The 25,746-nt window shown below is 37.5% G+C and overlaps 1 protein-coding gene across 7 annotated transcripts in view; it reads right to left on the bottom strand.

Moving 5' to 3' along the window:
• Nucleotides 1-24,849, bottom strand: part of CNOT2 (CCR4-NOT transcription complex subunit 2) — an 86,767-nt gene extending 61,918 nt beyond the window's left edge. For 3 of the 7 annotated variants that reach the window (XM_080935330.1, XM_080935328.1, XM_080935329.1), the window contains exon 1: nt 23,862-24,026. Coding sequence is in view for 2 of the 7 variants with exons in the window: in XM_080935326.1 (XP_080791452.1) it covers nt 24,742-24,746 (5 nt within the window). In the remaining 5 variants the exon portion in view is untranslated. Of the gene's footprint in view, nt 1-23,861; nt 24,027-24,741 lie in introns of those variants that run through there. The other 4 variants (XM_080935326.1, XM_080935332.1, XM_080935327.1 and 1 more) reach the window with 3 other exon arrangements.
• Nucleotides 24,850-25,746: the final 897 nt, after the last annotated feature.

Below are 25,746 nucleotides of genomic sequence, written 5' to 3'. Positions count from 1 at the left end.
TGCATCGTTCTACGAGAATGAATTCAGACTGAAACTCCTTGAGAACCCACAGGCCATGCTAACCAGAAAACTGGTAGAATCTCCTCAAATCTCATCTTCAGCTCTACAGAAAACACCTCCGCATCCTCCCTGCTAGAGTCCTAGACCCACAACCCCCATCCCAAGCCCATTTCCGGTGGATCACACAGGTCTTCTCTTAAGTTCCTTCGTCCTACTCATGGCTTTATCCCAGCCCCAAACTCCAATAGGCATTTCCTGGGAACCTGCAGGCTCTAAGCAGACACTTCTCACTCCACTCTCTACATCCAATCCCCATTCTCAGCCCAGCTCTGTAGCAGACCTTCTGTTGTGGCCTCTTCTCATTCTCTGCCCTCAATCCCAGGGGACTAAGTAGATCATGATGGAACACCCTGCTTTGCCCCCTCAACATCCCTCTCCACCTCCCAGTTGATTCCCATTCCTAAATGACAGTTCCCAACATCTAGAAATACATTTTACCTGGTGGCCACAACTAGCAGGATCCTATAAAAATATCTGGAAACATACAGTCTACACATTCTCCTAAGAACAAGTGGGTTGTGGGGAGGGAAACCAAAGAACAAAGCACCCAACTAACAAAGTTCGGATTAGCACCTAGTATTACAACCTCCAAGACCCCAGATGCCATCCTAAAAGCACAATCAACAGCCAAGACAGTAGGTCTCCACTACAGCCCAGCAAGCCTACCACAGCAGGCCCTGAATACCAACACAGATGCAGCACAAGACAAATACCTTAAAAGAGCCTTTATGAATATGATAGAGGTCCTGACAAAGGAAAATAATAAATCCCTTTTTAAAAAATCTGTGAAAGCACAAACAGTGGAAGGAAACGACTAAAACAGTCTAGGAACTGAAAATAGAAAACCAGGCACAAAATGTCCAGGATATATGGGACGCCACGAAAAAACCAAATCAAAAAACTGTAGGAATATAGGAAGAAACCCAGATCAAAAGCAGAGAAAATATTTTCAGAAAAATCATAGAAAAAAACTCCCCTAACTCAAAGGAGCTATATATCAAAATATGAGAAGCATGCGGAACACAAAGTAGAATGAACCAGAAAAGAAATTCTTAAAATTCAAAAACAAACAAACAAAACCCTAAACAAACAAAAAAAATAGTAAAAGCTGCAAGAAAAAAGGCCAAGTAAAATATAAAATTCTAATAGACAGACCTATTAGAATTAGCACCTGACATCTCAATAAAGACTCTAAAATCCAGAAGGGCCTGCCTAGACAGATGGTTTACAGACTCAAAGACCCAAAGCTTTTAATTTTTGATTACAGTAGATGAAGAAACATTCCAGGATAAAACCAAATTTAAGGAATATCTCTACACATTTGGCTTACAAAGGATGCTAGAAGGAAATTTACAACTGAAAGAACTTATCCACACACACACACACAAAAAAAGAATAGCCCCAAACAAAACTAAAGAGAAGAAACTCACACTTCATGAAGACATAATCACCAATCACTGCTTACTGATCTCTCAACACTGATGCTCTCAATTCTCCAGTAAAAGGACACAGACGAATCAAAAAGACATAAAAACATGATTCATTCCTCTGCTGCATTCAAGAAACATACTTTAACATCAAAAATAGACCTTACCTTGTTGCTAAGAATCTGACAAAAAGCAACCAAAAAGACAAAAGGTCATTTGGCTCACAATTCTAGGTTATTCTTCTCTGCAGGGAAGTCATCATAGCTTAAGAGAGTTGGTCACATTACATCCACAATCAACAGCAGATAACCCTGCTGGGGAAGGTGTCACCAGTGTGAGGGTTCACCTCAATTAACTTAATTAAAACATGAGTGTACTCAGAGGAAGCTGGAGAGACAGGCCTGTGGTTAAGTTCTTTCAGGACTCCAGTTTGATTCACACTACCCACATGGTGCTTCACAAATGCGCTATCTCCCAGGGTATGCTACATTTTGTCAAATGACAGCTGAAGCTAGCCATATACAGTTAACACGGGTATATGTCTAGAACTTTCTAGAGAAGTCAAGTTTCCTTGCTTTCTTATTGTCACAACTAATTTACAGTTTGATTACACAGATAAATATTTTCAAAATCCAAGCTGATGACTAAGTAGTACATACAAAAACATTAGACAAAAAGAAAAGCTGAATTCTAGTTGCAGCATATTGAGTCTAGCAAAACTGCCACATTGAAAATATTTTCTGAATATCTTAATAATTCAGATTCAAAGGCCAATTATTAATATGTAAAATGAAGGATTGTTTTTACTAATAAAGAAAAGCAAAAGTTAACCAACAGCAGTCCCTTTAAATCAAATTATTGTCTGGTTATCATAATTTAATATTTCATAAATTTAGTGTCTGTATTTCTGCAGTGGTACTTTTCTGATATCCTTTTAATCTGACTATATAGTTCTATCACAAATAATTTAAGAAATTTTGGTCAACTAACATTCAGATTTATGTATTTAACAGGTTCACCATTTCAAGATACTCAAATTGTGACTCAAATAAAATGAAGCACAACAAAGATGTCCTACTGAACTTAAATGACAAAATGCCAACACTTTCTGAACCTCATGCTTGCAAATGAATGCACTGGAATGTAAGGCTAGGGAGAAGTCCCTCTGGAGCCTCCCTACTTCTTAGAGCTGCTTTAAATTTAAACAACCTGCACAGCCTGGGTGTGATTTGTTTCCTCGTGTTATAGGACAAAACCCATGTGCTCTGGCTCCAGGCAACAATAAATAAAGACAGTTGTGTAGGCATTCTTAAAATTGAGGTAACCAGTTCAAAAAAAAGCAACTGTTTCAAAATTCTTCATTAAAAATAAGTAAAATCAGTATTAATCTATATATTTAACTGCACAGAAGTCATTTGATGGCCACTTCACAGCAACATTTTTGGTTGAACAATAGACCTAAAACAGCACTACAGAGCAGTTTCACAAGGAAGTAGGACCAGAGTAACCGGGGATAAAAGCAGAGACATCTCTTACACGGAGTCTTACAAGGAGCAAAAGGAATAAGGAATGGCTGAAGGAATAGCTAAAGTGGAGTTTGTAAGACACAAAAGTAGGCTCTAAATCTGATCAGTTGGTTCCCAGTTAGTGGCATTGTTTATGGAAATATCAAAGGTGTGGCCTTAGTGGAGGAAGTATGTCCCTGCAGCCAGGCTTTGAGAGTTTAAAGGTTCCTGTCATTTCCAATTCACTCTCTGCTTTGTGCCTATAATAAAGGATGTGAGCTCTGAGCATCCAGCTCTAGCCCCCACACCTGCTGTTTTTTGCCCTGCCTCCCTGACAACCGATAGACTCTTATCCCTTGGCCATGGTGTTTTATCACAGCAACAGTAAAATAACCATAAAAAAACCGATGGTGGGATAGAATCCAGACAATTTTTTGGAAATGTGGGTGGAATGTTTAAGAGACTAGACTTAGACACAGGGTATATTGCTACAAGAAAGTTAAGCAAGAGTAAATTTAAGTAAGTAGACATTATTGGAAGTATACTGATCTCTAGTCACTAAATTACCAAACAAAGCCATCAGCTCAAAGCACAGATATGAAAGATGTCAGAGGTTTAAGGCAGCAAAAGAGATAGAAAATGTCTTCAGAGTGAAGAGAGGCGAGGCAATAAATAGCAGAAATGTCATCAGTGGTAAGAAAGCACTGGAGGCTGGGATCCCTCAGACACAGCTCAGGGATTAAAGAACAGTGTAGACAGAGGTCTACTAAACCAAAGTAAGTGTAGTGGCACACGAGAGGACTAAGAGTGCAAGCAGAGATAATGATCTGTGGAAGAAAAGTGGGGAAAGAGTGAAGAAAAGAAGAGAAGGGAGAAGGGAAGGAGGAAGAGGGAGAGGAGCGTCAACTTCCTCTAAGGCATTTTTTAACTAAAGGTCTTTGTATTTGTTTCGGTTCTCCAAAGATCTTGGCTCAGTTTTTCAATGCCAAGCACCTTTCTTAACCTGCCCTTTTTCTTTAATTGTCTTCGAAGAAGCCTTCGCTGGCCATCCAATATCTGAGTTTTGTCCAGTTGTTTTGTCTGCACAACCCTTAGTATCTAAGTCCTTCACGACGGCTCTGTCTATTGCGCTTACTGCTCTTATCTCAGTACCTAAAACATCACACATTATAAACATACTTTACTAAATTAATGAGCCACAAAGTTACCCCGAATGCTTTACTGACTTCAACTGCATGAAACACTATTTTCCTTAAAAGGAATGCAACATTAACATTTTGTATGGCAAGAATACGAACAACAACAGTCAGAAGGTTAATTCTGAAAACTGGTTACTAAAAATCATTTTTTAAAAACTCTTTTTACTGCCCTTGATATATCTGACACAGGACCAGGCTTTTTACTGTCATTGATATCCTGATGTAGTGCCAGGCTTTCTGAGATGGCCAGATTTTCTATGACTGACATTCTTTTAAGTTTTCTAATTTTAATTCACTTAAAAGATTAAACACCAGACTCCACCTTTTTTCCTCCATATTTTAACAGCCGCCTGGCCATAACAGATTCTCCTGTTGACTCTCCCCAATCTCTTTGACCATGTGAATGCTATGGTTCCTTTTTCTACTTTTCCCATATCATTTAAGAATAAACAACCAATAAAATCCAAGAGTAATCCTACCTTCCTTGTTAGTAACTGACTTATTATAGAAGGGGCAAAGGAGAAATTCCACCTTTATTTTCCTAACACACTAACTGAACTGTGGTATTTACTGAACTGAAGCACAGGAAAGGAGCCCACAGTCCTAACGGCTGTCTCCACCTCTCATGTTCTCCACCACTGAAACTTAGATAGCTCCATTCAGTTCAGCTGCTTCAAATCTCGAACTATCACTTACACCAGTATTACTATAAGCACACTACAATGTTTCATTCGACTTTGTAGTAATAAGCACACCACTGAATATACAATCACTACTTTTAAATCAATATTCTAATATAACTTTCAGAAGCATATTTATCTTGCATATACGAAAAGAGTCTGTATGTTTTACCCAAGACCCATTCAAAAACCAAAAAGGTTTAAAATCTTTACAATAAGACAACTTGGGGAATAACTCTTAGAACACAATTAGTTTAAACATCCTGTTTTAAAGATCTAAAGAAATAATATATAACTAATTAGTGGCAGCAGGTAAAATAGAATCTGAGATTTCTGGCTCAAAATTCAGACCATAACATCTTTGATGTAACCTGGCTATAAGAAAGCAAAAAAGAAAATACTTTCCTGCTTAGGAGGAACAAGGTCTCTAGAAGCCAGAACTCGGGGGAGGCAGGCTAGAGCTAGGCTAGCTGACCAACTAGCAGCCCCAGAAATGCACTGAGATTACAAATCTGCAGCACTGCACCTAGCTTTAAAAAAAACAAATCATTGTGGGTTTTAGGAACCAAATTCAGGTCAAGACATACAATCTTCTATGTAACTAAGAGAGCTTCAAGCTAACTAAAATAGTAACCCTGAAAGTAGAAACTAACACAACTTTCTGATTGATTATCCAATACTTCTCACAGTTACAATAGGCCACACAAACAGAAATCAGAAATAGGAGAAAAAAGCCATACACCATCGTGCATGAGATAAATATTTAAAGTACAATATAAATTACAAAAAAGGGGGGGGGGTTGTCTGAGTGTGTGTCATGATTGTTTGCTTGCTGAGGATTTTATCAAGTGTTCTACCACCACTCTACTAAACTAAGAGCCAAGGTCATGTCAGGTGGCTAGTTAAACATTGGCTGGCGTGAAGGCTATAGGGGATAGGCCGTACCTCATAAGCATCATCTAGTAAAACCAAGGACTGAACTGCAAACTCTCAGTACTGCATAAGAGTGAAATCTGAGTCATACCTCTGACCCAGAAGTGACATTCTAAACTGCCCTTAAGGTCACTAGATATCAATCAAAACCTTAAAATTACTTACAGCCGGAGGCTTTCTGATAAATAACAAATCCAAATAAGACTGTCAACCATGTGGACTGAACAAAGTTCCTGGGGAAAGCTGCACTGGGGAAATGTATTCGAGCTACCACAATGAAGACGTGGGTCAGTGTCCACTCTCATGCTGTTCCGTGCAGGCTCCTCACTGGTCTAGGCAGCTATGTGTCATCTGCAATTCTTTCCACAATGATCACAATGACTAGAAAGCTGGGAGGAGGGGACACCAGAAATTCTGATCACATTAATCAATATTATTTTTAATGATACATTTTAAAGAACTGAAATAAATTGTACAAAGGATGTTTTCTGATGAATGCACAGCTGTAGTAAACTAACTTCTAAAAACAAAGTAATTCCTAGAGCAATCTCTAAAAACCAAAGAAATATACCTAGGACAGAAAGGACTGTCATAATGAAAGGCAGAAAAAAACATATCAATGATTAAAAACACACACAAAAAAAAGTGAAATGCAGGTAAACAAGTACTTTGTGGAAATGTACAACTTTAAGTGCTTATATTAAAAAGACAGATCAAGCCAACCATCAAAGATTACACCTCCCAAAACTACTACAACAGCAAAATGCATCCAAAGCAAGTAAAGAGAAAATGATGAAGATAAAGGGAAACATTAAATTATAACAAATTAGACTATGAAGAAAACAGCATCTAGAGCTTAGCTGTAAACAGACAAAAATGCACCTTAGGCAGACTAACAAATCAGAATTATCAATATCAGGAATGCAGAAAATGCATGACTCCTGAGCCCCCAGGCACCAAAACAAATTGACAATTAAAGTGAAATAACTGTCCTTTAAATTCATCGATAAGAGTCTGAACAGCCTTGCATCTGCTAGAATTATTTAACTGACTAAAAAACCAACCTCTACCATCCTAGACTCAAGTAGTTTCACTAGTGTATATAGTACATTTAAAGATATAATGTATTCCAGAAAACAAATCAGGAAGTAATACCTCATTTTTAATCACTCTTAACACTAAACACTAAATGATGAAAAATTCAAATACAAATAAATACGCCAAAAAAAGAAAACAAATAAATATACCTATAGAACATACACACAAAAAAGATCAATAAAATATCCGCATATAAAATTAAACAAAATGTCTAAGAGGCCTTCCGAGAAGATACTCATTTAATATTTAAATTTCAATTAATGAAAAATTATTATTCAAGCGTTTTTAAAGAAAAAAGGTTCCCTCAGGATCATTCTAATAAATATAGGAAAGAAACTAGACACATAACTACTGCACACCACCTACTAAATCTTTTATATGTTAAGACTCTTAGTTTGGACCACCACACCCCCACCACCCACCCCCTGTAGAAAGAGATATAGGGTTCTCTCCCCAGTCTACAAAGTACTTCCCCATAGGAGGTTGCTATGGTGCTGCTGTGTATTCAAATGCTAAAGCCGTACCCCAAGATCTAGTGGCTGCAAGACAAGCTTTTGTTGTGCAAACACAAGCTTTTGTTGTGCAAACCTTGCTTCCAACTTTAAAACTATAGGTTAAATAAAAAAGACTACAGCCAGATTACTGAGAATAGAGGTGGGTGGGTTTTCAGTTTCCAGGCTAGCGGGTCTCAAGTAGGGCCACAGGTGAGAAGGACAGAGAAGAGTGAAAGAAGCCAGTCTTGACTGTCCAATATCACGTGCCAGAGTGAAATTAGTCCCCAGAACACCAGACTGCTGGAGAAGAAATAACCTAAGATTCAAACACAAGTATTTGGGGAGCACAGTTGGGGAGGTAGCCAGACTAGTAGATTGGGATAATCCCCCAGTGACTGTGCAAAGCCTAATAAGTAAACCATAGTTTTGAGTCTCATTCATTTGGGATAAGCATAATAATTCTTCTATTTTACACTTCCCAGGAAAGGTGGACAGAATTTCTTATACCTGCTTCTCCACCATTTTTAATGGCTTTGACATGTATGAAGAAGCTTGTTTTTACATACACACCACCTGCCTTCAACCCAGCCCACTCACAACACAGAGGTTTCACATACATAAGCCAGATAGGCAGAAGCTTGTATAGTGATTCAGATTCTAGAAAGGCAGAGAGCTTTGAAACTCCCCTCAAAGGAATTAAACTCATCTGGAAAGAAGTGTGGGGAAGTCCAGCCTACAGCACACTCAAAAACAGAGCATGGTGGTAACTAAAAGGGCAGAACTCAAGGTCAGTTGGTTTACTATAAAGAAAATTGAGGGAAAAGAAAGAGCCTTGTTGGGTGCAGAATAAGCACCAAAGACTAGACAAGGGTATTTTAAAAAAATAAAATTAAAAAAAAAAAAAAAAAAAGCCCATCCCAGGGGCCAAATGTCAATCAGACAGACAGATACCTCCTGAGAACCTCAAAACCAACAGAATAATTAGCACAGCAGTGACAATAAATACATGGGTGTGGTACCAAGAAATTTAGCAGACCTACAATTGAAAGATAGAGATTACACAGTCATTTTAGGATATCTCCAAGGATTTATCCTCCAGAGTATGACATCAAATTCTTCCCAATGCAGAGTATATAAAATTTCATTGAAATAGCACAGCAAAGCCAATAAACCAGGAAGAATCCCAGAAAGAGGGAGGAGTAGTGTGTCCCACATACTAAATACCTGGCCCCCACAAAGCACAGCGAATATTACACAAAGTAAAAAGTAGCCCAGTGTCAGAGACTTCAAGTAACCATCATAAATATGGTCAGTAATTCAGGGGACTCACTGAAGACTTAGGAATGATGACAACACCCCAGCAAATAATCTTTCAAAAAGATCTTAAACCAGGCCTAGTGGTTGACTTTTAATCCCAGCTTTGCCTTACTTTGTTTTCTGGATAGAAAAAGAGTCCTTATTTTTCTTATTTTTGTCAAATTGTTAAACACACACACACACACACACACACACAGAGAGAGAGGGGGGCGGGGAGGGAGAAAGAAAGAGAGAGAGAGAGAGAGAGAGAGAGAGAGAGAGAGAGATGATAAAAAGATTGGACTTTCAGAAATCTAATTGCCATATCTATATGTGTATATGAATAAAATAAGCAAACCTAAAGTGAAACACCCCAAAATAAAGGAAATAAAACATGACTGGAAAAAAATAAGAAATAGCCAACAACAACAGCAGGACAATCTTAATAACCCATTTCAAATAATGGCTGTAGTAACTTGGACAACAGTATCACCTCATCAACAAGAGACTAACAATGATATGGAACATCCAGCGCTGACAAGCCTCTATAAAACAGCCAATAAACAGCAAAATATACATTCTTCAGAATAATTGCAGACAAGACATTAAATAAGTTTTAAACCAAAAAAGAAGGCAACACAAGTGCAGTAGTGCAGTAGAATAAAATTAAAATAACAAAAGGAAATTTGCAAAAATCCCCGAGTTTCTACAAGTTAAACACCACCATTCTAAATACTAGCCATTAAAGGATATGAGGACATAAAGCAAAATAGAGAATATTTTTGAAGAAATACAAAAGAAGCCACAAGATACCAAAATTTACATGATATAAAGTGGTACTTGTACAAAATTTTTGGGTTGCAAATACCTACGTTTTTAAAAAGATGTCCAAAGGCTTAAACTATATTTAGTTCAGTGGTAAAATACCAGGAGCATGAGGAGGGAAGAAAGGATAAGAGACAGAGAGGAAGAAAAGAAGGGGAGGAGGGAAAAAGAAAAGAGGAAGGATGAGTGCACTGATCTCCAATTAATTATTAAATTTCTATCCCAAGTAACTAGAAAAAGGAGAGCAAATTATACCAAACAGAAAAGAATAAAGCTAAGAGCAGAAATAAGAAAAAAAGAAAACAAGTAACTTTTAAGTTGGTTATTAGGGGGAAAATCAAAATTAACAAACTTTGAGCTAAACTAACCAAGAACAAGAAAGAACTGACAAAGAAATAAGACATAGTAACAGCATGATTACACACTAAGAGAAGGGTTAAGAAGGAGGCTCATACTAGCACATTAAGAAACCTGAGGAAATGGACAAATTCCTAAAACATTAGGCCATCAAAATTGACAGAAGAAATAAGACAGTCAAAACTAGACCCATCACAAGTAAAGAGACTGAATTAACAACAAAAAAATTTTCAACAAGGCACACACCCAGAAGGCTTGAGTGATAGAAGAAAAGAATTAGTATCACTTCACAAACTATACAAAACAAATGACTACCCAGATTTCTCACTAACATTAACTACCCAGGTAAAGACCAAGGCTAACATTAGGAAACTACAACTAAGAATATAAACAATAAACTAGATGGGGTTATCCCAGAAACAACTTGCTTAACATACAAATATTAAGCAATTTAATGTACATTTTTTTCAAAAGGACAAAACTCATACAATCAAAGGATATAGAACTGTAATCCTACCACTTGTGAAGCAAAGGCAGTAGGAGAGACAGGTAAAGGGACACCCTGGGTATATCCAGTTTTAAAATTGAAACCAGATCTAAAACCAACAACAAAAAAATTCCCATCCAAAAGGGACATCCTCAAATTAGTAAAAAGTATTTATGAAAGAAAGACATAGATGGGGGGGGGGGTGCTTAATGGATTCCTCCAAGTAATCCTCTAATCTGCACAAGAGTTTGAAGGCATAAATGTACCCACAAAAACATGCAAATGCAGTGCGCTTCTTTAGAGTTATGGCTTAAAAAAGCATAGTCAGAAGCATGATGAATGGTAAAATACTAAATGTTTTCCTTCTAAGAACAGAACTGAGAGAGAGGGATAAGGCTGTCCACTCTAGCCACTTACATTCAACCCTCTACTGAAGCGCCTAGACAGAATCATTAGGCAACAAAATGAAATAATAAGTTGCTTAGTCTGGAGGAGGTGATAGCCTCTAATTGCAGATGACAATATTGGATCTACCAAAAAAGAAAAAAAATCCTAAGGCACTCACTAGAATGAGTTTATAGTGGTTTCATAGCAGTGTGGATTTTCATAATCTTTAACTTATCAAATGGTTTAAATGAGGAAGTTCAATGGGGTACAAGGCATATAAATCTATACATAAGAATCACATTTTCATGAAGCAATAATGAACCCAAAAAAATTTAAAAAGCAATTCCATTTCCCAATCAGAAAGTAAAATACTGAAATTTAATGCACAAAAATTATACTCTGAAAGGTGCAAAAAAATAATGAAAAGAAATTGAAAAACTGTATGGACACAGTCATTTAAGTCTAGAGAAGAGAAGTAGCAATACACCCCAATGATCTACAAATTACACAACATCCTTCCAGCTGGCTTCTCAGCAAAAGTAGACATGTTAATCTTAAGAGTCAAATGAAGACTCAAAAGACATACACGGATCAAAACAATCTTGAAAAAGAATGAAGTTGGAGAATTTTCATTTTCAGTTTTCAAGCTTATAGCATGTAATTAAAACATACTAGCATAAGATTACGGTAAATTAAAATTGATGGTTAATATAAACCTTCACATTTATATTCATTTCAGAAGACTATGCCAAAAGAATCTAGTAGGAGGAAAAAATTATCTTTGCGTGAATAGACTATGCTCTAAACCTTGTACGTTTTTGACTAATGGATCCCCTTCTCATAACTTATCCATAACTACAAAGCTCAGGTAGTTTAACATACCGACTTTATTTTTAAAAAGAAGCTCAGCCATTAAAACTAGAGGGTATTTACTATTCCAAACAGAAACTCATTTGAGAGGCATTTCAGAGACCACTTAAAGCAGTGCTAACAAAATGCAATCCAACATTAAGTCAGTAAGTAAAACACAGAGTACTATTAATTTAAAAAAGGTTTGCTAAGCAAAAAGTCAGACTACATCAGCTACAATTTCATCTGTTTGAATCACTCATTTTTAAAAAAACTAATTCTCACCAACAGGAAGCAAATTAGTAATTTCCTAGGTTATAAATGAATACTGACTAGAATCACTCAAAAGGTCATAGAAATAAATGTTCAGTATTTGAGCCACAGTGATATAAATGTGTAAGAACACAGAAAAGATCATTTAAATAGTGTTTGATATATGTAAACTCCCTTAAGAAATTTAATATAAAACTAAAAACATCAGTTCCTATGGATTATGAGTTAGAAGCAATGACATCTTACTAAAATCCTTATATAACATTAACTTCCTTTTTGAAAAGCTTTAGAATGACAACTTTTACAGAAATCAGCACTCAATTGCTTTGTCTTAATTACTTGGTACTCTTAACCTAAATTTTAATTTAATCATTTAGTTTCTTTACTAACCTGTAATTTCTCGGTATGGGATTTAAGTCAGGTATGGACTCTGAAATGTTACACACACACACATACACACACACAAACACTACAATTTCTTAATCACATTGTATCTAGCTTCTCAACTTGAGCCATTTCTATTGTACAGGTATTTTTTTTTTTTTAACTTCACAATGGTCTAAAAGTGATACACATTAAAGCAAAAGACATGCTCCAAAATCTGAATTTTAATCTTTTCCCAGACAACATGTTGTGCTACAGTGTTCTCTGGCAGCAGCAGCCCACGGGCAGTTCTCAACCAGTCATGGCATCACAGTGCTAAAAGCTAATCTGTGGCAGAGAACCAGACTACAGTAAAGGATGCTCAGTAGATAAAGTGTCTAAAATACATTTTTGACTTAACATTTCCAAGTTAAATTTGCTGATACAAGACCCCATTAAAAGTTGAAGAATATTTCTGCTGGTTCCAGTAGAATCCTTAGCTAACTGTGAAAGTGAGATTCAGCTTTGTAAAGCAACTATAGGGAAGGAGGGTAAGATTATTTTACCCATAGAGAGAAGTTAAGGTTTTATGGTGGCTTACAGGTCTTCCACCTGCCAGTCCCCCAGTTTCCCAAGACTACCTAATCACTCTTCCTTCTTTACCAGACTTCAGTCAGTCTTGAGATTTTTTAAATCATATGTTCTTTGTTGCTGTCCCTTCCTAAAAAATCTTTCACTTGGATAAATACAGAACTACTTCTTCAGGCTTCCCCAGTCATCCTCTGTCTGAGAGAAAGACTCTGACTAGTCTTTCTAGTCATATATCCTCCATATACCTTTGATTTCTTTTGCTTCATAACTTGATCACCAACCACCAGTCTATGCTGGGCACACTTATATTCTGTTAAAATACCTGACACAGAAAATGAGCTAAAATATTTATCAAATGAATTAATGAACTAGTAACACAAAGTTAAGTCACTTGGCTTTGCCCTATCCCTACAAAGCAACCCATTCATTCCTAATACAAGCAGGTACCAAACTGGCTTTGAAGCCCTCCAAAAACCCTAAACTTAATAATGAAAATTGGATTCTGATTTTTAGCATCTAGTGTCTTCACTACATTTTGCATTAATAATTGATACAGAAAACTACTCAAAAATTTTCTCAAAACTTCTATAAAGTTTTCCCATTAAAACCACTTGACCAATGTTGGAATAGTCTGTATATTAACTTTACTACAGATCTGTGTGATATTAATTATTTAACTCCCTCTCCTGAAACATAATGGTCCTCAGTAGTAGCAGGGCTAGGATTATAGCTTAGTATCATTATTCTATATTCTTATTGGTGAGGCTGAAGAACACAAGCAGGAAAAAAACTATAATTTGTTTAACAGATTATAAAATTTTTTAAAAATTAAAAAAATTCAAAAATGTGAATTTAAAAATTATTTTTTATAATTTAGAATAAATTTATACAACCATATTCAGTAGACAATTCATACATAATTGATAAGATATGAATTGACAGAACTGATGTAAGAAAAAAAGTCATCGGGATATATTAAAAACTTTGTTGAAAAACCTTTCATACATTAAACTTTTAGGCCCTTACGAGGTTTCAAATATATACATTAAGTATACAGGAATGCTTTAGGGCTGTGGTATATGGCTCCACAGAAGAAAGTTCCTGCCTAGCATGTGGAAAGCCCTTGATTTGATCCACAGCACTGCAAATACCTATACTAAACAAACTGCTTGGTTCCTAAGCCTATGATCCAGTGGTATACTGAGAGGCAAAAACAAGGTAATGACTAACTTGCATGTTATGTTTTTCCAATAAAAGATGCTCAACTGCTCGAGTCTATGTCAGTATTCCAAAACATAAATCACAAGCACTTCAGAACCCCAGGCACTCTGGATAAGGGAAACTCACTACACAGGTGAGTGCTAAAGGGAAAGCTCTCTTGGGAAAATGTTAGCTATAGTTCTTAAGGTATAATACACACATGCACACTTCAGACTGTGTTCAATGCTACATACACATTATTTACTCCTCTTAACTAATCTTCAACTTGTCTATATCACCCTATATTAATTGATCAGGCAGGAAAATAAGACCACAGTACCCATACACACTTGGTAGCAAACAGTGCTTGCCCCACTAAATAGCTAACTATGTTGACACTTGGAGTGATTTTACTTCCCCTCTTTTCCTAATCCTTACCTCTACCTCCTGTATGAGAAACCCTGCCATTATTACTTTTTACTCTATGTCTTCTTCAGCACTGACCTCAGTTTATTTACAGCATGTAAACATTTTTAAAAAATTAATGCATAATAGCTATCAATTCATAATGAAGGAATAATACATCTCTCTGCCCACACCAAAAAGAAAAAAAACAACCCTCTAAAGTTATCAAACATTTAAATTACAAACTTCTCTTTAAAAGTAAATCATACAACTCCAAGAGAATATATATAAGAAAACTTCAAATTGTCAACTTGAAAGCTTGAAATTAGGAAATTTATTCTTTTCCTGACTCACCTAAAACAATTATCAGAAAAATACAATTTTTAAAATAGCATTTAAAGTTGTCAGAAAAGCAAAAATGTTCATATATTCACTACATTATTTAATGTCTTGACACTTTAACATAGAGATTATTTGTCCTAGACTGGCGTCCTGAACTGGCATATACAATTAAAAAAACTGAACATCATTAATATACTGTTGGTCTTAAACTATCCAAAGAATTAATTCCTAGTTGATATCCATAAATTAAACAAAAAGCCTATTAACCTTTTTTCTTTAATGTGTGCAATAATCCTTCCTTATACTAACTAGTATCTACATAAACAGATGACATTTGGGACACTGCTATGCCTGACAGTCATTAACAAAACTATCAAAATTATAAAAAGGTGCATCTTGACCAGGATTTACAGGTAAAATTATGCTAAGTTTTATAAATATCTTACAAATAAATTTAGATGTGTTCTCTTTTATATTCTCTCTCTCTAGGCAAAAAAAATTGATTTTTCAGTTTCTGATGTTTTAGTATTTCTTATAACACTGAAACAAATCAGAGATCCTAATGAGCATGTAAAACTAGTTTCTCACCGAGATGAGAGAAAGCAGTGCCTTTTTCTCTCAACTCACAGCCTCATTTTCCAGACCCTGGGATTCAGTTTCCTACTTTGCTACTACAGCTATTTGCTACTATTCTGTTTTCCTTATATGGTATTTATTTGTAATACTCCAAAACTCTCAGCACCCAAATGAAGTCTTCAAGATTTAAAAATAAAAGCCAGCATAAATTATTCATATATATTACATATACACGGAAAGAATGTACACAGTAGTTCCAAACCACTGCACTGAGAGGTTCAATGCTCTATTTGTAAAAGATGGCTTTTGTGAGGTGCGGTTTAAAAAAAAACAAGCACAAGGAAATTCGTGGCCAACAATAAGATACACAAATACAGTTACCAAAAAAAAAAAAAAAAAAAAAAAAAAAAAAATAGAAGAACCCAATAGTTAGGATGTGTATTCCTCAAGAAGGAAAGCTTATGTCAAATAACATTCAAATACAAAGTGCCAGCACTTTAGCATGCAAAACCACACAGTCAAGTGGCTTACTAAGATGAATACTTCTAAATAGCTTTGCCTCTCCAATAATCTCTAAACTTCCCTCTCCCAAAGTCCATCAGCTGGATATTTAAATAACAGAACTCTTGAACGGTAAACTAAATACAACAGCATCAGAGTGGTAACCCACTCACATGAGAAAATCAGTCTCAGTAAACTCACTCAGGAATCATCAACACATGTTTTAAGTTAACCAAATTCCCTTCCTTTCCCAGTAGCCATCAGCAATACCCAGCTGATACACTGGCTCTTCAATACTAACAGATCTGCTCTAATCCATAGCTAATGAAACTCAGAGCCAAAACTAGAAGTGTGGAATCTTTCCTAACAGTATTCCTTCATTTCAAATGGGAATATACAAACTCCTGACACACAAGATGCACTCAAGCCAACAACAATTAGAAACTTTTTTTACATTTTTTATGTGCCCTGAACTGTGCAAAATGTTTCAGAGTGAGCAATGCTAAAGATGTATTTCCTCAAATTCTACACATCTCCATCATCCAGAGTCATCTTAACAAAATTCCTAGCAGGAAAAAAATTATGTCCAGAGCATGAAAGTAAGACTGTATTCTTCTTGTTTACTACTGACTCCTCAATACAGTTTAGTTACAATCTGAAGTAATTGTAGCTAGATCTCATTTGTTTCAGAAGATTCTTCAATGTAACAAGTACTTCAAAAGAACCAGACAAACAGCACAGGAACTTTCAGTCCTTTTGTTCAACTCTATGAGGTTACTAACTACTGTTGCTTACCTTCATTTGAGAACTTAGAAAACTGAAATTCGGAGAGGCTAAGTCACACAATGATAGAGTCAGAATAGTGACTACTTCTAGACATTTTTGAAACCCCATTTAAAGTGTTATGTCAAATAACACTGCCCCCCAAACTTAAGTGTGCTCTTTCCATGTATATAAAAAGTTTGAGTTGTATCTTTGCTTTATATGTACCACAGTAAGTTCTCCGAAAGATAGCTACCAAATATAAAACTCAACAAAACCTTTACTAACATTAGCACAAAATGATTTGTCCAACAGAGATAATATAATCCTTCAAGTCTGACAAACATACTACAGATTTTGTAATTTTAATTATCAAATGTAGAAGCTAAAATTGCTTGAAACAGAGATTTAATCACTCCCACTGTTTAAGGAGGACTGTTTAAAAATTGGTGTGTTAGCCCAAAGCTCTTAGGTAAAGATTTTAAAAAGAAAAAGCTTCTAACATCATACCTTCAGCTAACTTGTATGTGATCCCAAAATTCCTTTAAGAACTACTAATGATAGGATTTACCCTATCATTCTCCCCCATGTTATGAAAGCCAACTCACCCTTCAGAACCCAGTCAAGCAATGGCCCTGAAACCAACTTAATAAACAAGGTTGTTCTCTCCATTCTACAGTGTTTCTAAAGCTTGCACCACAAAACCTGTAAATGCTGAGAAATTATTCAGTGCAAGCATAATAGTGTGGGGCCCACAGTAACAACTGAACTACTACACAAGGGGGTCTTATTAAACATGAAAACACCACTAAGTTCTAAGAAACACCAGTGACCTAATACCACAAAATTAAAACCCTATATATAATAATAAATGTTTTCATTACTCTTAGGAGTTGCAAATCAGGTCATTTTATATTTGTCCTCCAATATAATTTTTTCTAATATAGAATGATGCCAATTCTGTCAGATCTAGACATTTTTTTCAAGGCCTCTTCATGAAAAACATTACCCACGCCTCACACATCCTGCTAAAACGTATTAAAGTGTAAAAAGGATCTTACTCTTACATCTCTTAAGACAGGATCATGTGTTGGGCACTCTTTCCTGGTGAGAATTCACCTCATTTATGCAAAAAGCATGACTGTTCTTTAACTTTACTGTTCTCTTCAAAGCATGGGCAACTTAATGTCAAGGAGGGCACTCTACTCTTCCTTGAGCATCTTTCCCCTGTGTTTTAGATTGTTCTCTCCTTTTATACCTCTGTTTAAATGATCACACACAACACAGGCCAGGAGCCAGGTCCTCTTAGCACCGCTTAATCTAATTTCACTAACCCAGTCAAACACTGTTCCCTAGCCTCCTTTATTTTCAAAAGTTCTAACTTTCTGAAATTACTTGTTTTATTTTTTTCTTCTAATGCTAATCAGAACATTAGCTTAAAAGCAGATACTTATATAAGCCTCAAACTTCTAAGACAATACATATCAAAATGGTTATAGCTTAGTTTCTCACCATACATGCTTACTCATACAAAAATGATAAAAACTACATCCTCAAAGCACTACTTTGTGAATACAAAATTATGGCCAAGCTCAAGGCCTAGCTACCCAGTGTATCATCTCTCAGAACTGCACACTAGGGAAATGTGTAAAATGTGCCATCGAAGACTGATTACTGCCTAGTCTTATTGTAATATTATTACTTAATAAGTCTTCATGCATGTTTATAATTTTTTAAAACATAAGCAGCTGCTGAATATTATCAGGACATCCAACTGGAGACAGAAATTTGCTGCCACTCTCAAACTTCTTACCATAAATTTACAAGATGACCACATAAAACCTAAACTGTCTACTTATATGTACATAAATTGATAGGCCATACTTTTAAGTAATACTAAAAAGGGAAAAAATGAGATTTTTGAGTCCAAACTGATGAAAAAGACCTTTGTATTTCCTTATTTCTATACTAGTCTAAATAGCCTAACTGTTCTTTCTCTAAAAATTCCAATGTTAAAATTTAAACTACTTTTAATCTTAACACCAAGGTGACAACCATACAAAACTAAGATACTATAAAAAAAAAAAAAAGCTTTGCAAACTGTTATTTTTAAAATATGCTGTTTTATGATACTGATCCATGAAATGTAAACTTAAAAAAAACCTAAAATCTGTATGCAGGAGAATTAACATTTACAATGTAAAAGAAGAGATAAAAGCTCTTTCCTGGCAGACATGACACAAAACTAAATGTTCCCCTCCCAAGCACACCATTACATAATCACTTCATTTTGTCCAGATGCATATACACAATGGAGCTGTATTTCTAAATGGTATTTCAGAAATGGTATATGAGGAAAAGACAAGTCTATTCAATGCTACCCAAACTGCTGAAATACACAACAAAGCTTGCTTCATTCCTTGGCACAGCGAAAAATTGAGTAGAAACTTACTTTTTCTTTTCCCCTTTGAGACATGGTCTCAATCCTGGCTGGTCTGGAACTTGCTATGAAGACTAGACTGTCCTCAAACTTACAGAGATCTGCCTGCCTCAAAGGTGTTATGACCACACCCAGCTAAGTGGAGAACTATTTTTACATTATTATTCTTCAATCTAGCAAAAACAGAAAGAGCATCCTGAGTACTGGATTAATTTTTTTTCATGAATTCATCTATATAGACATATATATAAAGGAGATAAGATATATTTATCTTTAGTAACTCAAGTCTCTGAAAGACACTAAGCAAAAGAAGGATTTCTATAAGTTATTTCCACTAAATGCCTAAGGGTAAGCCTGGAATTTCTAAAATATAGATCAGAACAGTGATAGCTTATTTAGTTTCTCACCAGACATGCACACTTATACAAAAATCATAAAAACTACATCCTCAAAGCACTAGTTTGTGAATACAAAACTAAGGCAAAGTTCGGAGCCTATCTACCTAGCATATCATCTCTCAGAACTGCCCTGGAAACCATTTCTCCTGTTCTTGTTTTCTGAATCTCTAAAATAGACACAAAAACAGCTGGCTCACAAGCTTTAAGGGTCTCACTCAGACCCAGGAAGGCTAAATTAGTTCTCAAAATTTTAGCCTCTCAACAGTACATGGTGGTACATGCCTGTAATCCCAAAGTTACGAGACAACCAGGGTCACATAGTGAGACCTTGTATCAAAAATGAACAACATATGTTAATTTTTCTAACATCCAGGTATAAAAAAATTCCAGTGAGATGCTGTTTGGTCAAGAGAACAATTCTAGCTGAAATGTACCAGTTATATTTTTAAAACCAGATTAAAAATGTACTAAAGCATCTCACCTAACTTCCTAAGAACTATGATGTTCAAGATAGATGATTATATGATCAATGTAGCTCAGAAACAGAACCGGCCAAGGTCCTAGGTTTGATTCTCAGCATATCAAAAGCAAAACAAACACTAGAGAATTCCTCCTCTGTAGGTAGAAGAGAAATAAAAAGGATGTAATAATATCAAGTAGCTTAAATCTAGTAGGTCAGGGCTAAGTACTGTAAATACAATTACCTTCGGAGTACTGCAAGTGGCCTTCTACTAATGCCTGTGGCCATGTAAAATATGGCTAGAAATGCAGATCCAAATACCCATTCAAAAGCAAAACAGTATTAATACTGTATTACTAATTTTCTTCCTAAGGCTTCAGACTCTACAGACAGTTCTCAAATAGCTAGTTACCTTTTTCCAAAAGGTAAAGCAGTAAATTAAGAATAAAAAAGTAGGGCTGGAGAGATGGCTCAGTGGTTAAGAGCACTGGCTGTTCTTCCAGAGGTCCTTAGTTCAAATCCCAGCAACCACATGGTGACTCACAACCATCTGTAATGGGATTCGATGCCCTTTTCTGGAGTGTCTTAAGACCGTGACCGTATACGCACATACATTCAATAAATAAATAAATAAATAAATAAATAAATAAATAAATAAATATTTAACAAAAAGAATAAGAAAGTAAAACTCTAAAGAGGGATTCAAGAAATAAGCCAGCAACTGTTTTGCTTGAAGCATATTTCTTGAGAATATCTACTATACATTACAGAAAGTATGTAAATGTATCCAAGACAAGAGTCCTGTCTTGCTCATGCTAAACCTGTCATGGTGGAAGAGAGGTGAAATGTAAACTAAGATCCATGGCGACATGCTCAGTAATGATCAGGCAGAGGATTGAGGGAGTCAGGAAAGATTTCATATAGAAGATGACAAGAATCCAGTTCTGAATAAGTCTACACCCAGAGCCACACATGCATACACAGGCTTATGAGTGAAAAGACAAATGTTCAGAGTTAAGAAGCAAATGAATTCCAAACAGTTAACTCAATCTAAAGGGACTTAGACCCTGAATTTGATCATATATATAAAAATGTGTCTTGCAAAGGAAAACTTCGTAATTTTTCTACACAGTCAGTTTTTTTCATTTGCATGTTGTATAAGCCATGCACCCGTCCCAAAGGTCAGACGTGGGCCATTTTATCACTTCATAATGCAGCATTCCTCCCTGAAGCTATATACCAAGTGTCTACAGCTTCATTTCAGAGAAAACTGTCAGAAAACATAGTAAGAATTCTATTTCTAGAACATCCTTGATGATATTGATGAATAATCTACACCAACATGATTTGTCCTAAAAGTTAAATTTTTAAGTATAAATCAAAGGACACCACATAGAGTAACTACAGAAACAAGAAAAAAATAGTACTACTACTTAAGAGTTCTATAAAGTGATACAAGGTAAAGGCTTTAAAATAATTTTTAGAACATTAAGCCCAAATTTTCCTTATAGTTCCTTAAATGTAAATTTCCACAATAGATATCAACTTGAGCACAGCTTTTTTCCCATATTGAAAATGTTACAATGAAATTCAATTCCTTCAAATATCAAAGGTAGAAATCATTCTTGGTCAGGAAGAACAGTCACCTGAACCAACAAGAGCTACTTCTATCTTAACACTAGATCTTTTGATCCATCAGTATATGCAAATCCACTCAAATTACAGTACAACTCTGATTAATTCTGCCTCTAAAACTGCCCAACCTCTGTGTATTGTGTTACAAAATCCACTAGAAGGGCTGAGATGATGGCTCAGCAGTTAAGAGCACTTGCTGCTCTTCCAGGGGGCCTGAGTTCAGCTTCAAGCTTCCCCTAGCCTCCACTAGCCCCCACTAACCCCACGCCAGATGGCTCAGGACTGCAATGCCAGCTTCAGAGCCTCTGAACGAATGCTCAGAATTGTGAGCACACACCTACACATAATTTACACATAATTCTTAAAAATGCCACTAAAGTCCAGGTAAGAAAACAATGCTTAAAATAGAATCTCTTCCTAAAGCTCTACCATTCATATAACCTTTCCTCCAATGTCTGCTCAAGCAAACATATGGATCTACAGCCTGCTTTTAAATGTGTGATACCAAAATGAACTCTATAGTACATTTTTTTGTTATATGTGGCTATTTATTTGTGTGGATACCAACAGAAAACAATTCAGGGGAGTTGATTCTCTTGTTCCACCATGTGGGTCTCTCAGATCAAATTTCTGTCATCAGGCTTGGTGACAAATGCCTTTATCCAATCAGCTATGTCACTCAACTGACAGTTATAACTTTAATCAAAAGCTACTACTACTTAATATCACTTCAAAAGACCACAAAATTGTACACTGCTATTTTTACTGGTTAAATACTACCTACTCAAACTCTTATACAGAAATCAAACTTTCTTACCAAACATGTCCATTAAAAAAAAAAAAATACTATCCCATGAAATGTAAAAAAAAATTCTATAATGATTCATTAAAGTTTAAGTTTTGTTAATATTAGCACTTACTTAAGAAATAAACAGAACAAGATAACTAGTATTTCTAACTTAATAGCAGTATAAAATATTTATTTTTGAAATTTTAAATAAACCTAAGGCATCTCTGAAAAAACAAAAAGCACCCACATTTATATGGGGAAAATAAAGGTAATTATTATTTTAGAGAACATATCCTTTGGAGTTTGATTTCGTTTTCAAATCAAATAGTTCTCAGATGGCTAGGGTAAAAACCACTCAGACATCAATCGGCTTCATTTTCCACCATACACATTTATTTTTAAGCACTTTAGAAACAAATTTCCAAAGGCTGTATTTACTGGTATGTTAATGTGCAGATGACTCTCAGCCTGTAGCATTTGGTAAGGTTACAGGTGTCTCTAGACTGTAGCTTAGAAGCAAAGTGCTCTGCCAACACAAGCACTGCCTTGACTTCTGTGTATTCAAAAAGCATTAACAAGAATGCAAAAAAAAAAGTCAAAAAGTTTTTATTTCTGATCTAGAGTTAAAAACTACTTTTTAAAAACGTCACTTTTTAAAAAAATGAAAAGGTTCCACTTTGAAAAGAAGGATCTGGCAAAGTCAGCAATCGTAAAAAGTGGAAGAAATTATGCATTCTGAACTTGTCCTTTAGCTTTAAGATAACAACAGACTAAAAAGGAGAGCACAAGGGTCCTTATTAATGTCTTGAACCATTAAGAAAACATATCAAGGACACAAAACCTGAAGACAAGTATTTGAATGTAGACAGTTATTTCAGTATACTGGATTTTTAAACAACACTTCCAACTTGGAATAAAATTACCTTACAAAACTACAAAGTTGACTTTTGGGAAGGAACTGTTGTTGAATATACCAAGCATTTCCATACATAAACTGTTGTGAAAGTTTAAATTTCTATCCCACTCTCTCCATATAAATTACCCCCACTTGTTTGGAAAGGAAATCTATGGGAACACAATTCCATCCCCCTAAAATTTCTCACTATGGAGAATAGAAAATGTACTCAGTTTTGAACATTAAATGCCTCCCTTGTGAACAGATTTGGTTAACTCAGTATCATACTTTCTACCATTTGCCAAGAATCTACAGATCATGTTGTTGTATTTTACTAGGAACTGTCCAGATGATTAAAAAGAAATCTTTGACTAAGAATTTAATGAAAATGAAGCAAAACACTCTTTAACACTTGTTTTTCCACATGTTGAAAAGTGGAGATGTCCCCTAGGATTTCCAATAAAGTGGTATCCATATGTAAGATTTGGGGGGGGGGGGAATAAACGTACAAATGGAGCCTAAAGTAAATGCAAATAACAAAACCTTAGAAATAATTTTACAAAAAGAAAATTACAATTAGATTTCCCTAAGGACCTACAGATAACATTAATCTTTCTCCTAAGCAAACAGTACCTCAATTAAGAACTACCGGGTTTCTCTTAACCCAACTTATTTCTTCTATGTAACTTTGAAGTGAAGACCTAAAACAGCAAAAGGTAGAGAGGGCCCGGCGGAAGTAGAAACCAGGGCTTGCTTGCAACTTCAGAGTGTCTCGGGTTCCTCCTCCGCCGCCCCAGGACCATCCGAACGCAGTCTACACTAGAGAAGCTTCCCTCTCCGGGTACGGTGGCAGAAGCAGCATCTTAGTTGCTCTCCTCCCTCCACCTTGAAAGGGCCTTCGGTCTCTCAGAGCCTGGAGGCTCCTGAGGCCCGTTAGCCAGTGCGATATCCCCATCTTACACAAACAAAAACACACAAGTGGCGGAGGATGCGCGAGTATTGCCAGAATGGGAAGATTTAAGGACCAGCAGCTGCTGGGAACGTGGCAGAGCCGTCTAAGGCGCCCGGGGCTCCTCGGATGCTGCCGCTGCCGCCTTCTCTCCTACCCCAGGAAGCAGCACGACGGCAGTGGCTGCTCCGCGCTGGCGGGAGCCGGGGAAGCGGAGTGCGGGGAAAGCCCCGCCGCGGGCAGCCAGGACCGGGCCTAGGCTCCGGAGCTGCTGCTGCGGCGGCGGCGGCCCGAGCACGGCGACGCTTTACGTCTTGTCCACCCCGCCACACACCCCCTCCCTCCTCCAGCGCCGCCACCCCCCTCCCCGCCCGCTCCGCTCTCCCTCTCTCGATTGGAGCCCAGACAAAAGCAACGGGAAGCGGCGGGCCGGGACGCTACCCGCGGACCCCGGGCGCGACCGGACCAGCCCCGAGGCATTCCCCCGCCTTGAGGGGGCCCTCAATCCGCCTCCCCCGCCGCGCGCCCCGCTGCCAGACTTCCGAAAATTTGCCAAAAACTCACCGCATGAATTTTCTTGTCCCGCGGATCCAAGATGGCGACGTATCCACCGCGGAGGCTGCTGGGAGCAAGACCTTTACCCTCTGACCCCCGCCGTGACCCCCGTCGCTCCGGCTTCGCTCTAAGGCGGCGGCAGAAGGTGACGAGCGATATTCGCCGAATGGACAGAGTGCTTTTCCCCCCAAGCCGGTCGACGGTGAGAAGCGCGGCGCTCCTCTAGAGCCTTCCCGGGCTTCCGCCGCGCCTCCTGCGGCCTCCCGCGGAGGTGCGGCGCTGCCTTGTGGCTGTTCCGGAGAGCGGGGCCTCCGCGGCCTCGCCGGGCTTCCTAAGCCAGACCGCCACGCCGGGCGCTGAGGCCTGAGGTCCGAGCGCGGCCTCGGGGGCGGGGGCGGGGAAAGGCTGAGGCGGCGTGGGTCCGCCCACCTGGGGACGCACAGCGTGTTTGTGTTTGTGTTTTCGTCGGACACCCCGCCCCCGAGCACCTCCTGCAGTCTGTCCCCGGGCTGTTACTACTACTACCTGCCGGCGCGGTGACTGCGGTGCTCCGGTCCGCACGCCTGCGCTACCCGGGTGCGCACCCCCCAAGTCCCCGCCGCACGCCGCCCGCACCCCCTGAGCAGTGAGTTCCCCTCCGCTGAAACCTGGGCGATCGCTGCCTCCCCGCCTCCCCATCTAAACCTGGTGAAAGAAAGTAAGGGGCGCACGTTTTTAAAGCACTACCGGGAATACTTAATCAAACCGAACCTTGTTCGTGGCACTTGGTTTAGTTCCCGCCGGCGCGCCTTTTGTAAACCTTAGTGGTCAGTTGGCTCATCTACCAGACCTTTGAAAATACGGTGGCCTTGGTGAAAACTTCAGGGTTTTGCTCTCCAAAGCAGTACTGCCCCTGCAAGTGAAATTCGTTGAACATCCATAAACTTCAGGTTTTATGGTTACTTTTTAAATTTTGCTTTAAAAAAAAAATAAGTCTCTGTGTTTTGAAGTTACTAGTTTCATAACGTATTGTTA

This window comes from Micromys minutus, assembly GCF_963924665.1.
Source record: "Micromys minutus genome assembly, chromosome: 22".
Classification (NCBI taxonomy): Eukaryota; Metazoa; Chordata; class Mammalia; order Rodentia; family Muridae; genus Micromys; species Micromys minutus.
This window is presented reverse-complemented; position numbering and strand designations above follow the sequence as displayed.